Here is a 17,006-nt window from a genome sequence, read left to right on the forward strand (position 1 = left end):
TTCATGATTTAACCCACGTTATAGCCCCCCTCCCCACTTACTAAAATAATAACTTTCATACATTGTCTGGTCTGTCTACTTCATTACAAATACACCAATCAAATAACTCACATTCCATCATTTTTCATAATTTTTGGATATGCTACTAATTTCGACCATCATTTTTTATGAGTTCACCCATATAATCGCCCTCCTCTTACTAAAATAATAACTTTGAGACATTTCTGGGCTGTTTATTTCTTTACAAACACATCAATCAAATAACTCACATTTCATCATTTTTCATAATTCTTGGATATGTTACTAATTTCGACAATAATATTAAATGAGTTCACACTCATAATCGCACTGTTAAAAATATACATGAAATATAAGGTTTACTCGTGAACGCTTTCTGCCATTTTAGGTACTTTCTGTGTATCAACCACCCACTGTTAAAAATATACATGAAATAATGTTAACTCGTAAACAATTTCTGCCATTTCAGAGACCGACTCGATAACCTTCACCCCACTTATAAAAATATACATGGAACATAACAATGTTTACTCCTAAATGCTTTGTGCCATATCCGAGACTGACTTCATACCCCTTACCCAACTCTTTACACTATACATGAATCATAAACAGTTGCTGCCATTTCCAGGGACTGACTTAATATCCTCACCACACTCTAAAAATATACATGAAATATAGTAATGTTAACTCGTAAACGGTTTCTGCCATTTCCGGGACTGACTTAAAATCACCCTCCCCACTCTTAAAAATATACATTAAATATATTAATGTTAGCTCATAAACAGTTTCTGCCATTTCCAGGGACTGACTTAATATCCCCCACCCCACTCTAAAAATATACATGAAATATAGTAATGTAAACTCGTTAACGGTTTCTGCCATTTCTGGTACTGACTTTAGCCACCACCCCACTCTTAGAAATATATATGAAATATATTAATGTTAACTCGTAAACGGTTTCTGCCATTTCCGGGACTGAGTTAATATCCCCCACCCCACTCTTAAAAATATACATGAAATATACTAATGTTAACTCATAAACAGTTTCTGCCATTTCCGGGACTGAGTTTATTACCTTCACCCCACTTTTAAAAATGTACATGGAACATAGTAATACTTACAAGTTACCGGTTTGTGCCATATCCAGGACTGACTTCATATTCTTCATCCAACTCTTTAAACTATACATGAATCATAAACAGTTTCTGCCATTTCGGAACTGACTTCATATCCCTCACTCTACTCTTTTAAATATCCATGAAATATAGTAAACGGTTTCTGCCATTTTCGGAACTGATTTAATATTCCCCACCCACTCTTAATAATATACATAAAATATAGTCATGTTAACTCATAAGTAGTTTCTGCCATTTCCGGGACTTACTTAATATCCCCCACCCACTCCTAAGAAAATTTACATGAAATATAGTAATGTAAACTCGTAAACGGTTTGTGCCATTTCCGGGACTGACTTAATACCCCCTCACCTCACTGTTAAAAATATCCATGAAATATAGTAATATAATGTTGTAAACGGTTTCTGCCATTTTCAGGAGTGACTTAATATTCCCCACCCCACTCTTAATAATATACATAAAATATAGTCATGTTAACTCATAAGTGGTTTCTGCCATTTCCGGGACTTACTTAATATTCTCCACCCACTTCTAAAAATGGTGAAAATCTCATCATTAGTTTATTTTTACTAGATGTATAACTACATGTGTATATATATGCACCTTAAAAATAGCTATGACATAGGAACATTGGTTTAATGTATCGATAATGTAAACACCATATTTCATTATTTTTGTATGCTGAAGAAAATTCATGAGGGTTACTGAATACTGAATTCAATGAAATTATTAATTACTTCTAAAACAAGGAAAGTTTACAGTCAACAAAAAACAAATAATTTCAGCATTTTAAAATGCTTATTTCGAACAAATTTATATTAACCTCAGGTTAAGAGGAATTCTACAAACAAGGAAAGATCATAGATAACAAAACCAGTTTCAGCATTTTAAAATACTTATTTCAAACAAATTTATATTTACCTCAGTCTAGTAGGAATTCTCAAAGAAAGATTAGAGATATTGAAAAAGAAGGATGGTTTCAGCAATACCTATTCTGAACAAGTTCATAATTACCTCAGTCTACAATAAAAGAAAGAGTAGAGACAACAAATAATGACGGTTTAATTTTTCACCAGCTAAAAAGAAAACTAATATTTTATATTGTACGATTGTTTTGATGAGGGCAATTTTTAATTCTTATCTAACTGACCAGTTCAGGAAAAAAAATCATAATGGTTAATAGACGAAAATACAAATAATATTTTTTGGCCAATGCATTGAAATAACGCACATAAATGATATTAAATGCTTCTAGTTCACATGTATATGTAAAACTTAAATGTTCCTGATGCATATCCCATTTTTTTAATAAAATTACCTTAATCTAGAAAGATTTTTTATCCACAGAAATACTTCAGAGGTAATGGTTTCAGCATTTTCCAATAATTCTTCATAAACATTGAACCATTCTTTTATGGTTATGCTCATGGCAGAATTCTCATTTTTATATGGAAAATTTGGTGTTGGCATATCATCAGCAGCACATTTCATTTTTAACTGTTTAAAAACAAGAAACAAAACAAGGTTCCAGGTTTATTTGCTGTTGGGGAGAGCATGCACTCAGACATGCAAACATGTTAAAACAATAAATAAATAAAAAACAATTTTTAAACACTAAAATAGGAACAAAAATAATTTAGCAATTCAATTAGTTTCTTCACACAATGTCAAGAAAGGGGTCCAACTAATTTTAAATAAAATAAGTAAGATGTCTTTGTTGTTTGTCAATGCAAACTCCACAATATTAATGTAAAGGCCTGATATTTAAATCAATATTACTATTGGATTTTTGTAAAATTTTACTCAAGAAAACTTGTTTGATCTTTTAATAGAGCTTTGTTTTCAATTGCATCCCTGAACAAACATAGATGCCACAATGCAAGTAGTTTTTTTTTTTTTTTTTTCTCCCAATCTAATTATGACAAAGTTTAAAACTCGACTGCAACATAATTATCTCCCTTCATATTTGACTTGGCTAATTCTTTCTCTTCGGCAATTTATCAATGATGTCATGCATCATTAATTGATTATTAATTATTATTAAATGAGTTATTTTTACAAATTGATTCTAAATTCCAACTGAAAGAATTTTCCCAAACCTAATGAGCTGTGATGGTCTTGTGATTATTGTTAAATCATATCTTGAGATTGCTTCACAGAATAAAATATTTAAATTCAGGTACAACATTTGGAAGAAAGTAATGCTGCCATGTGTGAAGATCTCTTGCAAAAGACGGCTATCATTGAATATTATGTTATGGACGGACGATCAGGTAAGAATTTTTATTTCATATTCTATTTTATCAAGATAAACAACATAAGATATATAAGAAATGTAAATGAATTATCTGAGTATATGGGCTGTTGTTAAAACCCACGGTCTGTTAGGTTGACAATAATGTATATGTGTGAAATAAATGACAATTTAAAAGTGGACAAAGACATTTTATTAATAGTCTGCCTACAAAAATCAATAAAAACAGTAAAATGAAACAAGTAAAACATAGGATCACATGCAGAAATACACTATTTCCATTAATATGAATGCACAAGTTATTCATGTGAAAACATGTGGAGGATTATATTTTCTCATGGTGTCTTTTTTGTTAGGTAAGGGCCCTGAAGTTGATGTTGCCTGTAGTATGTCCTGTCAGCAAATAAGGAAGGAATCTGTTCTTAATCTCAATTGAATTGTTGGTACAAGAGTTTCCACAAGGTTTTCTATTTTGCTGTCTAAGCTTTTGTCACTGAGAAGGGAGCTCTAAACTTTATTTCTGTCCCCAAAGGGACATAACTGTAGTTTAGAAATTTCTTGTAAAGGGAAATAACTTTGATGCTGACAAATTCATAAAATCGTTTTTGGACTTGTGACGGTAGCTATCTTCCCATATTTTGTAAATATAGCATATTACTTGGGTTAATGTGTACCTATTGTTAAATAGTGAGAGATTACTTAGGCGTGATTATCAAACTTTGGCTTTTAAGATCACCTACCACCTGATGTGTGAGGAGATAACTGATTGGCTCAGTTTATATATGTGATTTAGAATTATTTAAAACAAGTAGTTATAGTTTAAAAGTTACCAAACTAATATGACTAATGAAGAACAAATGGTTATACACTGTGGGAATGATTTAGCTGGAATTAATTTTTAAATATATTAAATTAAAAGATGAATAAAAGTTTGCATTTAATAAAAGTCCATTTGGCGTGTTTAAGGGAAGGTATGGTGAAAGATTCACTGACTGAAAATGAATATAATTGCTTAATCTGTTTAGGCTATCAACTTGGAACAATTGAATCAAATAAAGAAATTCTTGGTTGAATACAATATCGTTTTTAATTCCATAATTTCATCGTAGATTCCATGAGCAAAGCTTCTTTCTTAGAACTGCACACCTATGGAATTGTCTTCTGTTTTCCTGCTTTCCAGCTGACTACAATATGGTTGTCTTCAAGTCTAACGTAAACAAGTTTTTGATGAGCCGTTTCATATAAGTTAACAAATTTACCGAATTTCCATTATTAACGATTACTATATTGTCCAGTTTTTACTGTACACTCTTTAACCCTTATCCTCGAGTGGCCTCTTGGTCTTGATAAGTGATGATGCCTATGTAACAAAAAAGTTACATAGAATTTTTTTGTATCATCAAGTCAATAAGGACGAAAATGAGAAAAAAGAAAGAAAAACTTATTTTCGCCCTTATTGATCTGATGATAAAATAAAGTTTTATTCAGCTTTTAATTTAATATATGAATTGCTCCTCTTAACTGTGTAGAGCTTTTATTATTTTGATAGGTTTGCTATGTTAAAGATAATATCTTTAACAGGCTCATTTATTAAGTAAATAAAAGTACAAGGTGCCTTAAATAAGTTTCCAGACTGTCTTTGTATGGGCACTTTTATTGATAGTACACACATAAAACTCTGGTTCCCTTCAAAGTTATTTCCTCCAGGTACAATGCACTTGCATCATTCCAACAACTTCTATAAGGCCCCATGGAAATCGTTCTCTTGTGTGAGTGTGTCAATAACCCTTGTCACAGCCTCTTTCATCTCTTCAATTGTCTCATAACGACAGCCTCTAAGATTTCCCTTGAGCTGAGGGAATAATCAAAAGTCACAGGGAGAAAGGTCTGGACAATACAATAGAGAGGGTGAGGAACTGCCTTGATGCCCATCTTGGTCATGACAACGCCTTTCTTTCTGATCTTCTCTGAATACTCTTGGGACAAACCATGCAAATCTTCTGCATCTTTATACAAATAATTGCAAGCACATTTCCCATGCTGTGCACTTATTGTCTTTGCAGACACACAACGACCCTTATTCATGAAATTCTTTATTTGGCTAATCAACTCTGATGTTCTGATTTCCTTACTCTTCCCACACCTCTCCATATCCCTCACAGACTCCCTGCCTTCCTTGAATCTCTTATGCTACTCAAAAACTGATACTTGATTCATGCATGATTGTCTAAAACAGTTTGAATCATTCCATATGTTCCTGTGGCATTTTTTTTTCAAGTTTAAAACAGAATTTTATTGCATATCGCTTTTCTAAAGTGTTCTCACATCCAGATTGCATTTCTGAAATTCAGCAGCTGTAACAATCAGGCTTTAGTAGGATGTATTTTAATTCCTGTTGTAACTGTTTGTTTGAACCTGAAATCATAAAAATTGGTCAATCATCTCATAAGATGTATAGCAATAACATACTGAATTTTCTACAGAAATTTTAAATACCTGTACAAAAAATATCTGGAAACTTATTAAAGGCACTTCATATATACATCAAGTTAAGATTAATTTTTATTTTAATTGTCATCTTTGTATCAACATGAGTTCTAAGAGAGAAGTATATGAACCATATTGTTTACCTTCATTAAATACATGTAATTAAAGAATTAACAAAAGTGTCGATTTGCTAGCTGTGAAAAGAATTAGTATATGAATATGCATTACCTGTAGTTGTGAACATCATTAGAACTTGAACTTTGGATTAATGAGCTGAGATTGATATACCTGAGTAGAATAGAGAGACAATTGAAAAGCCAAGTTGCCAGTTTGAAGCTAGTGAGTGAAAAGTGACCATCTTGATATAGCATTTTAAAGGATAGTGAAAACAAGATAGAGGTGAGAAACCTTTTTTTTTTTTGGCTTTGTTTTTAAAACTTTTTCTTTAACTTTAGGCTATGTCAGTTATGTGACTTAAAACCCCTCTCTCAATTAGTTGAAGGTTTAATCGCAAATCATCATCCATTCTCAAATACAGTTGAAACACTTCTTCCTTCAAATATATTATAGTGATAGACCATCTATTTTGTGGAATTTTGCATTTTCTTGAGCCATGACTACTTAATGACATCTTCATCTAGAAAGGGTGTTAGTATGTTGTATTTTGTTAAAGTCAACAAGAGATATGTAGCAGTGCAATAGTAGTTTTAACATTATTGTTTGGCTTCTATATGTTTTCTAGCAAATCAACTAGATAGAATAACTTTTATTTATTAATTTAAATGAAAATACTTACTAAAACGGTTCTGATATATATAATAATAAATAAAAAATAAGTTAGAAGGGTAAAAAGTAAAGTTATATAGGAACTTTATTAAATTATCAAGTTCATAAGGGTTACAGAAAGGGGAATAAGCAAAAAAACTCTTCTGGCTATGATATTTCAACGCTAAATTCTTCTCATCAGAAGAGTTGGCATCTCTATATAGGCCGATCTATGATGTCGAACTGTATAAACATACATTTATTTTTGTTTTCTATATTTTTAAACCAAGTGATTGCTTCAGCAGTATTTGCCCACGTGTTTAATTCTAGGTCTTGTTTGATATGTTTGTTTACTCTAGAAAGTATTGCTTTGCTAATTCTACCTATTTCTGGTTTAGTTGGGTTTACCAAGCGGGTGCTGGGATTATTATTGAAGTCACATTTGTGGTCTTTGAGCAGAATGTATGCCTCTCTAGGTTTCAATTTGCCAACTTCATCGCTAATTTTTAATTTATTGGTAATTTGTTTACTTTCAGTATTTATTATATCTATGTAGTCGCATTCATTTGTATCCAGTTTTTTTCTAGTTTTTTGTAATGTTTTCTGTGATTAGTTTGTTATATTCTTGTTTATCTATTTTATAAAAGTTTCTGGTTTTATCTGCTTTTACAAAGATTTTATTAGAATTGTTTATGTTTCTAACGATTTTGTGTAGTTTCCGTTGGAAATTGTTAGGTTGATTGTGGAATTCTAAGTTTTTAATTATGTTTAAAAGGTAACTTTCAAAGTTTATTTCATATATTAATTTTATATGTGTAAATGAAGTAGTTATATTATACATATATGATATATGTATATATTATATATATATATATATATATATATATATATATATATATATATATGATATATGCATATATATATAGATTATATATAAAATTAATATATAGTATATATATTATATATATTATATGTATATAAATTATATATATATTATATATATATGTATATAAGTTGAGCATACGGAGAAGTGATATACAAATTACGATGCTCTTAGTATAAACAAATCGAGCTTTAGTAGTTCGGACGATGTCAAAACATTGTTAAACTCAGGACTCACAAAGCAGCTGCCAATAGCGTAGTGGTTAGGAGCTTTGACTGTCGTACAGACAGTCGGGTTTTAATCCTGGCTTGAGGTAGTTGCCTGTCTAGCTGCACTATTGAGCTGTGAAACAGCGAAACAGTACTGTATGTGGATGACTATTATATATATTATATATTATATCTTTTCTATATATTATACATATTATATATTATATATACATAGATATATATATATATTATATATTAATTATATATATATTTTATATGTATATATTATATATATATTATTTATATATATTATATATATATTATATATGGTAGATTCTCTCATCGAAGACGATGAATGAGGGTTCAGTATGCAATCTTCAGCAGCTCCCAAGCTCTGTGGCACCACATGCGTAGTTGCAATCCTGTAGACGTCCGGCACACTCCTCCGCAGATGGTGAACTTTCATATGCTCGTCGGTCAAAGATGCCTTCTCAAGTGAACAGATAAGCCTGCTTTGCTGCGTGCTCTGAAACCACAATGATATACATATTCATTTTAATGTGGATTTTTCTTGTGTTTTGCCTTTATATTTGCACGAAGGGCGTCCCTATGACAAAGGCGGTTATGTTTAAATTCTTTGGTCCCCAGGAAACACATCTTCCTCCATTTTCTGCGATCCCCTGCTACACTCTCCCAGGAACTCAGAGAAATTCCACATTTCAGGTTGTCTTTTAGTTTATTTTTGTAACGAAGCAGAAGACGCCCTATTGGACGGCAAGAATTTGTCAGTTGCCCATAAAAAAGTTGCTTAGAGACTCTTGAGTCATCCATTCTTACAAGATGCCCCAACCACCACACTTGTATCCTGATCAAAAATGATTCAATACCAGTGATTTCACATCTCCAGTAATTCACTATTTGGAACACAATCCTGCCATCGAATATTGCAAATAAAACGCAGACATCTCATACGGGAGTCAAGCTGATTTATATGCTTGCGGTACAAGGTCCACGTTCTGGCACCATACAGGAGAGTAGGCAGAACAACAGATTTGTAGACTGCCACCTTTATTTTTAGAGACACATCGTGGCTGTTCCAGAGTGTGTGTCGCAACCTACCAAATGCCTCACTAGCTTTATTAATTCTACATTGGATGTCCTTTTCAAATTTAGCATCATCAGACACAACGGATCTGAGGTATGTAAGAGGAGATACTGTTTTCAAAGCTTCACCATCAACATATACAACTGGTTATGAAGAAGACGTAGTGTTTGGTTTTGGCTGGTGAATAATTTCAGTCTTTTTTATGCTAATTGTAAGGCCTTCGGTCTTACATGCACCAGAAAAGCTATTGAGGATGTTCTGCATATTATCAAGACTATGGGTGACAAGAGCACAGTCATCAGCATAAAAGAGGTCAAGTCTGCACAGAAGTCTTGATTTTGGCCTTGAACCGTTGCTGGTTAAATAATCCTCCACTTGATCAATATTCAACACCTATGCCTCCTGAGGTGTTCCTGAAAGCTGTCTCAAGCATCACCGAAAAGAAAAGAGCAAATAGGATCGGAGCAAGGACACATCCTTGCTTAGTTCCATTTGACACTTCAAATGGCTCACTTTGTTCACAGCCAAATCGTACTGTCGCCACCATTCCCCAGTGAAAGGAGACAGTCACATTCAACATCTTGTCCGGAATACCAAGCCTCCTCAAAACAGTCCACAGGGCACCCCTAGAGACGGTATCAAATGCCTTTGTGAGGTCAACGAATGTGACAAACAAATCCTTATTCTGCTCCCTCGTTTTCTCCTGTAGTTGCCGAAGGCTGAAGATCATGTCTGCAGTACCTCTTCCTGCCCTAAAACCACACTGTGTTTCTGGGAACACAGTTTTACAGATCGAACCATTGAGTCTGTTTAGGATTACACGAGCTAGAATCTTACCAGCAACAGACAAAAGAGAAATTCCTCTATGGTTATCACACTCACACTTATTTCCTTTGTGCTTAAACAGGTGAATAATTGACGCATCTTTGAACTGTTGTGGCACGGTACCAAGTTCCCATATTAATGAAAACAGGGCACTTAGTTTCCTGATTAACAGTTGGCTTCCACATTTGTATACTTCTGTAGGTATGCCGTCATCACCTGGAGCCTTACCATTTGAAAGTTGCTTTACAGCCCATTCAATCTCCGACATGGATGGAGTATCAGCAAGCGCTTCGATGGTTGGCCTCTGAGGAATACCATCAATCACTCCCCGATCCACTGTCGATTCTTTGTTTAAAACATTTGAAAAGTTTTCAGCCCAGCGCTTAGTAATTTCTTTCTTATCAGTGAGGAGAATGCCATCCGACGAAAATATTGGAGATGCCCTCCTTAAAATGGTACCAAACACCCCCTTGAGGTTTTGGTAGAATGATTTAAAATCACACCTATTCGCCGCATCTTGTAAGGCCTCAGCTTTCTGCTCCCACCAGTTTTGTTTCATTTTCCGGAGTTGAGATTGTGCCAACCTTTTGGCCATTCTGAAAGCCTTGTGTTTCACTGAAGAATTTTTGTCAGTAATCCATACTTGATGGATTTGATGCATGTTATTGAGCAGTGGGACGATAGTTGGATCATTTTCATGAAACCAATCTTGGGTTTTCCTTCGAATATATCCTAATGACTCTTTAGCAGAGTCATACACTGCAGTTTTAAACTCTCTCCAAGATGCCTCAATATCATTCCCACATACAATGGAGGATAGCTTTTCATCAGTAGCCTTTTGAAATGAGTGCATTATCTCCTTAACTTTCAACTTGCCTACATCAATTCTCTTGATGGAAGAATTCAAACAGGGCACTTGGTTTTCATCCTGACTGTGGAGCAGATCAATTTATGGTCTGACCAACATTCCCCGATGCTGTAAGAACGTGTAAGATTTATATCTTGTCTATCAGAATGACATACAATGACATAATGAATGAGATGATAATGATTAGACCGAGGATGTTTCCAACTGGCTTTCTTGCAATTAGGCAGCTGAAACACTGTATTAGTGAGCAAAAGATCGAATTCACTGCAAAGAGACAATAAGAGAACACCATTTGAGTTGACTTTACCAATTCCATGTGAACCAATGACATTTCTCCAAAATTGTGTATCACTACCCACACGAGCATTGACGTCACCCAAGACAAACAGCTTATCCTGTATGCAGACCTTGTTGATTTGTTCGCGTAAAGAGGAGTAAAACTTCTCCTTTAGCTCATCAGATGAATTAAGTGTAAGTGCATAGCAACTCAAAAATGTGGCATATTTCTCCTTTCCTACTGCAATGCGCAAGGACATAAGTCTGTCATTTATACCAATGGGCAGGGACTCAAGATTTTTGGCAATATCAGTCCTGATGGTAAAACCAACACCAGATTCACGTTTCTCAGAACTTGGTTTTCCAATCCAATAAAAAGTGTATCCACCTTCAACTTCCTCTAGCTGTCCTGTATCAGCAAACCTAGTTTCAGAAAGAGCTGCAACAGAAATTCTATGATGCCTTAACACACGTGCTATGATAGCGGTTTTTCATTCAGGATTCTTTTTGTTATCCTGGGATGTTCTTACATTCCAAGTCGCAATGGACATATTCGTTCCAAGTATTTTGTTTCTATTCTTGATTTGGGTGAAAATATTGGATGCCCAGACATTTGCACCTGATGACAGGGACATGAGCAAGTAAACAATATTTAGGTCACCTTTTATGGACCCCCTCCCCATGAAGAGGAAAGCAGTGACATCCTATAATGGGCTTCTTTGTTATGAAAGGAGGACACGAGTCACACAGTTACTTGCGGGTGTTGTGAAAAACGGCCATCAACCTTCCACCACCTATGTGCAATGTTCATGCTAGGAACTACCAGTGACATCCTTCACCTATTCTCGTCACAATCCCATCATCACCACAGGGTTTTATTAATTAATTATTAGTTAAAAAAAAAAAAAAAAAAGAAAGCACATATCGATGTACCAAACCTTAGGCTTAAATGAGTGAAAATTGTTCACTGAACAACCGGCACTTTGATTTGTTTTAAGTGGTCATTGCTTGTGCTGAACAAAGCACACTCTCTCCATCAGATTAACATGGTCTGTACAGGTGCACACATGTGCCACACGTCAGATGATAAAACGATGGCAGGATTTTCTTGTAAGAGTGTTCCATCTCCCAGATCAGTTGTGAGCCAACACTAAAGGGCCTGATCCACCCTGGTAAGCTTTCTGTGCAGCTGGGTACCATACCAGCTATTTCTTGGTCCTTAACTCTAATGGTTAGTTCAGTCTAGTGGACACATTGCTTAGTGATGCTGAACCAACACCGTCCCCTCACAAGGTTTGGCAGGCCTGCTGAGACCAGTACCCAGGGTATAGCTCTTGGAGCTAGCAAATGAGAGATTTAGGAGATGGGTGAGGACCAGTGATCTCTGTCCACCCTATTGGGTGCAGCAGCCAGAGATTCAAAGGTACTACCTCTACATAGAGCCCCCTATATTATATATATGTTATATATATATATATATATATATATATATATATATATATATACTATATATATATAAATTTTTTATATATATTTTACACATATAAGAAATATATTACATATATATTATATATATTTATTATATATATCATATATATATTCTATTTATATATATAATATACATTATTTTTTATATATTACATATATATATATTATATGTATATATCATATATATTATTTATATATATTTTATATATATATTGTATATATTATATATATATTACATATATTTTATATAATACATGCACCCAAGTTTGCCCAGCTGGGCAAACTTGAGTCCTTGTACCTGAGAAATATCCAGTAAATAAAACGTTGATTAATAAATAGTTATTTTTTTGCATTTCCATACACCAAACGTAGATATAAATATCACTAAAACATCATAAGCTTCGTTTCGGTATCTAACTTGCCTGGGTTGATTGTCTGTAGGCTGAGACAACCACGTCACACACGCACACGCAGTAAATCTAAGGGAGATAATAACTTCTGGTGAATACTGGAAAAGTATCCAGTAAATAATAAGTTGTTTAGTAGATCTTTATTTTTTTTACATTTTCTGCATTTTTTTTTGCATTTCCATACGAAAAACATGCACATAAATATTACTAAAACATCCGCTGGGTCATAAGCTTTATTTTGGTACCTAACTTGCCTGCGTGGATTGCCTGTAGGCTGAGACAAACTATCTCACACACACGCACACACACAGGCAGACAGTACGAAAATTTATAATAGGATATATTACATGTAATATATATTATACATATTATATATTATATAAATATATTATAGATATTGTATATATATACATATTATATATTTATATCATATATATATATATCATATATATACATATATGTCTCTTATCCGAACCGTCCTGGTCTTTGTCCTGGAGCGGAGTCTGGCGATGTTGAAGAGACCACCATCTGACCTGGAGTGCAAGCAGATACCATCCGTTGTGTTCTTGAAAGCATGCTTCAGGAGTAGGGAGAAAAAGATGCCGAAGAGTGTTGGGGCCAACACACAACCCTGTTTGACACCACTCCTCACCCCCGAACTCAGCAGACATGCCACCGTTAAATTGCACAGTGCTCCTCATGCAATCATGAAAGGATCTTATGATGCTGAGGAGTTTTGGTGGGCATCCGATCAGTGGGAGAATTTTGAATAGTCCATCTCTGCTCACGAGATCGAATGCCTTGGTCAGGTCTATGAAGGCAACATACAGAGGCTGGTTTTGCTCTCTGCACTTCTCTTGCAGTTGGCGTAGGGAGAAGATCATATCGATTGTTGATCTCTCTGAACGGAAGCCGCATTGAGATTCTGGGTAGATTTGTTCGGCAAGAACATGTAGTCGCAGTAATACTATACGTGCAAATAGCTTGCCAACGAAACTCAACAGTGAGATACCGCGGTAGTTGTTGCAGTCACCGCGGTCCCCTTTGTGTTTGTAGAGAGTGATGATATTTGCGTCTCTCATGCCCTGAGGCACTGAGCCTTCTCTTCAACACTGTATCAGAAGACTATGGAGGGGCTCAAGCAGGCTAGCCTTTCTCTTTTTTAAGACCTCTGCTGGAATATAGTCCTTTCCTGAGGCTTTTCCTGATGGCAGTCTGTCTATTGCCCAGGATAGTTCTTCTATGGAAGGCTCCTCATCGAGCTCATGCATCAGCGGTAGACGATCAATGGCATCCAGGGCGGACTGATGTATCATGTTTTCCCTGGAGTAAAGCTCGGAGTAGTTTTCAACCCACCTGTCTAGCTGTTGAACTTTGTTTAGTATGGGTTCACCCGATTTAGACTTCAGTGAAGCAGTTTTGTTAATTATGGGTCCTGTAGCTCTCCTGATCCCGTTATACATATTTTTTATATTTCCTGTATCAGCTGCATGCTGGATAGACTTGGAGAGCTCCATCCAGTAGTTGTTTGCAGCTTCTCTTACAGCCTTTTGAACTGCCCTTTTGGAAAGCCTCAGTGCAGCCAGCGATGTAGGAGATGGGTTGGCCTTGTATGAGAGCAAAGACAAACGCTTTGCCTCAATCAGAGGGTTGAGGGTAGCAGAGTTGGCATCATACCAGTCATTTCGTTTGCTACCTGTCCTCCTCCCAAAGACTTTGAGAGCTGTAGAGTGGATGGCATTTTTCAGTGTTTCCCACTGTTCAGATGCAGTCCGGGTGTTATCTCCTTTGAAGGTGGAGGTTAACATCTCGTTGAATTTCGCATTGCGATCTGAGTGTGTGGTCTTGCTAACATCAATACAGGCAACACCCTCCTGTTTAGTGTAAGAGACATGCTGTTTGCCGATGATGCAGCCATAGCATCGCATCAGGAAGATGGTCTTCAAAGACTGATGGACAGGTTTGCTAATGCTTGCAGCCTGTTCGGTCTCACCATCAGCCAGAAGAAAACCCAAGTCATGGGACAAGCAACCGCCTCTCCACCCAGCATCACAATCCAAGGCACACCACTAGAGGTCGTACGCCAGTTTCAATATCTAGGCTCCACTGCTTCAGACACCTTCTCATTGGACGTGGAGCTAAACAAAAGGATTGGAAAGGCATCCACAACCCTCTCTAAACTAACTAAAAGAGTCTGGGAAAACAGGCACCTTACAACCTCCACCAAGATGACCGTCTACAGAGCGTGCATTCTCAGTGTTCTACTGTATGGGAGTGAATCCTGGACTACATACTCAACACAAGAGAGGAAACTCCAGGTCTTCCATATGAGGTGTATACGTAGGATACTTGGTATCACATGGCAGGACAGAGTGAGTAATACTGATGTTCTGCAGAGAGCGGGCATCCCATCCATTTACTCCCTACTGCGTGAGCGACGTCTTCGCTGGCTGGGCCATGTGCGCAGGATGGATGATGGGCGCATCCCTAAAGACCTTCTCTATGGCGAGCTTGCCTCAGGCTCAAGAAAGAGGGGGCGACCCCATCTTCGCTACAGGGATGTCTGCAAGCGTGACATGAAGGCTCTCTCGGTGGACAGGAATACATGGGAAGCCTCTGCAGCTGAGAGAACTGCCTGGAGGAAAATGATACGCCAGGGGATTATCATCAGCGAGAGGACCCTCCATGTTGAAAAAGCTGCTAGGAGAAGAGCGAGTGTACAGGCGGAACAGCCGGACGAAGCGGCAAATTGCATAACAACCTTCGTATGTCAAGGCTGTGGCAGACTATGCAAATCAAGAATTGGTCTCTACAGTCACACAAAAGGATGCATATAGGCAACATCTTAATACGGCGCTGATCCATAGTCGTTTCGACTGACGGATGCCACACACACACACACACACACACACACACACATATATACATATATATTCTATATATATTATATGATATATATTATATATAAAAAATATATATTATATACATAATATATACATATATTGTATATGAATATATTATATAATGTATATATAATGTATTATATATATCATATATACATATATATGTTATATATTACTTATATATGAATTTTATATAAATATATTATATACATATATGTATATAATATATATAAGTTTTATACATTCATAATACAGCTATAATATATATAATACAACTATATATATATATATTAGATGTATGTATATTATATATGCATATATTATATATTACATGTATGTATATTATATATGCATATAATATATATATGTATGTATATTATATATGCATATATTATATATTACATGTATGTATATTATATATGCATATAATATATATATGTATGTATATTATATACGCATATATTATATATATTATATGTATGTATATTATATACGCATATATTATATATATATATTATATGTATGTATATTATATACACATATATTATATATATATATTATATGTATGTATATTATATACGCATATATTATATATATATATATATTATATGTATGTATATTATATACGCATATATTATATATATATATTATATATGCATATATTATATATATATATTATATGTATGTATATTATATATGCATATATTATATATATATTATATGTATGTATATTATATAGCATATATTATATATATATTATATGTATGTATATTATATATGCATATATTATATATATTATATATATATATATGTATATATTATATAAATTATATGTATGTATATTATATATGCATATATTATATATATATTATATGTATGTATATTATATATGCATATATTATATATATATTATATGTATATATATTATATATGCATATATTATATATATTATATGTATGTATATTATATATGCATATATTATATATATTATATGTACATATATTATATATGCATATATTATATATATTATATGTATGTATATTATATATGCATATATTATATATATTATATGTATGTATATTATATATGCATATATTATATATATTATATTTATGTATATTATATATGCATATATTATATATTATATGTATGTATATTATATATGCATATATTATATATATATTATATGTATGTATATTATATATGCATATATTATATGTATATTATATATGCATATATTATATATATATATTATATGTATGTATATTATACATGTATATATTATATATATTATATAAACTGTATCTAAATTTGATATATATTATTATATATGTATATTATATATTCATTATATTAAATATATATATATGTATATATTT

At 33.9% G+C, this 17,006-nt stretch overlaps 1 protein-coding gene across 1 annotated transcript in view; it reads left to right on the top strand.

Annotated features, from left to right (window-relative positions):
* Window positions 1-17,006, top strand: part of LOC145275087 (GRIP1-associated protein 1-like) — a gene marked incomplete at its 3' end in the record, with an annotated part of 89,893 nt that overhangs the window by 27,127 nt on the left and 45,760 nt on the right. Inside the window, exon 3 of the mRNA XM_080127591.1 lies at window positions 3,334-3,427. Within this exon, the coding sequence (XP_079983717.1) occupies window positions 3,334-3,427 (94 nt within the window). The remainder of the gene's footprint in view (window positions 1-3,333; window positions 3,428-17,006) is intronic.

The sequence above is a fragment of the Euprymna scolopes genome, unplaced genomic scaffold (genome assembly GCF_053919585.1).
Source record: "Euprymna scolopes isolate OS-2025 unplaced genomic scaffold, ASM5391958v1 sca59, whole genome shotgun sequence".
NCBI lineage: Eukaryota > Metazoa > Mollusca > Cephalopoda > Sepiida > Sepiolidae > Euprymna > Euprymna scolopes.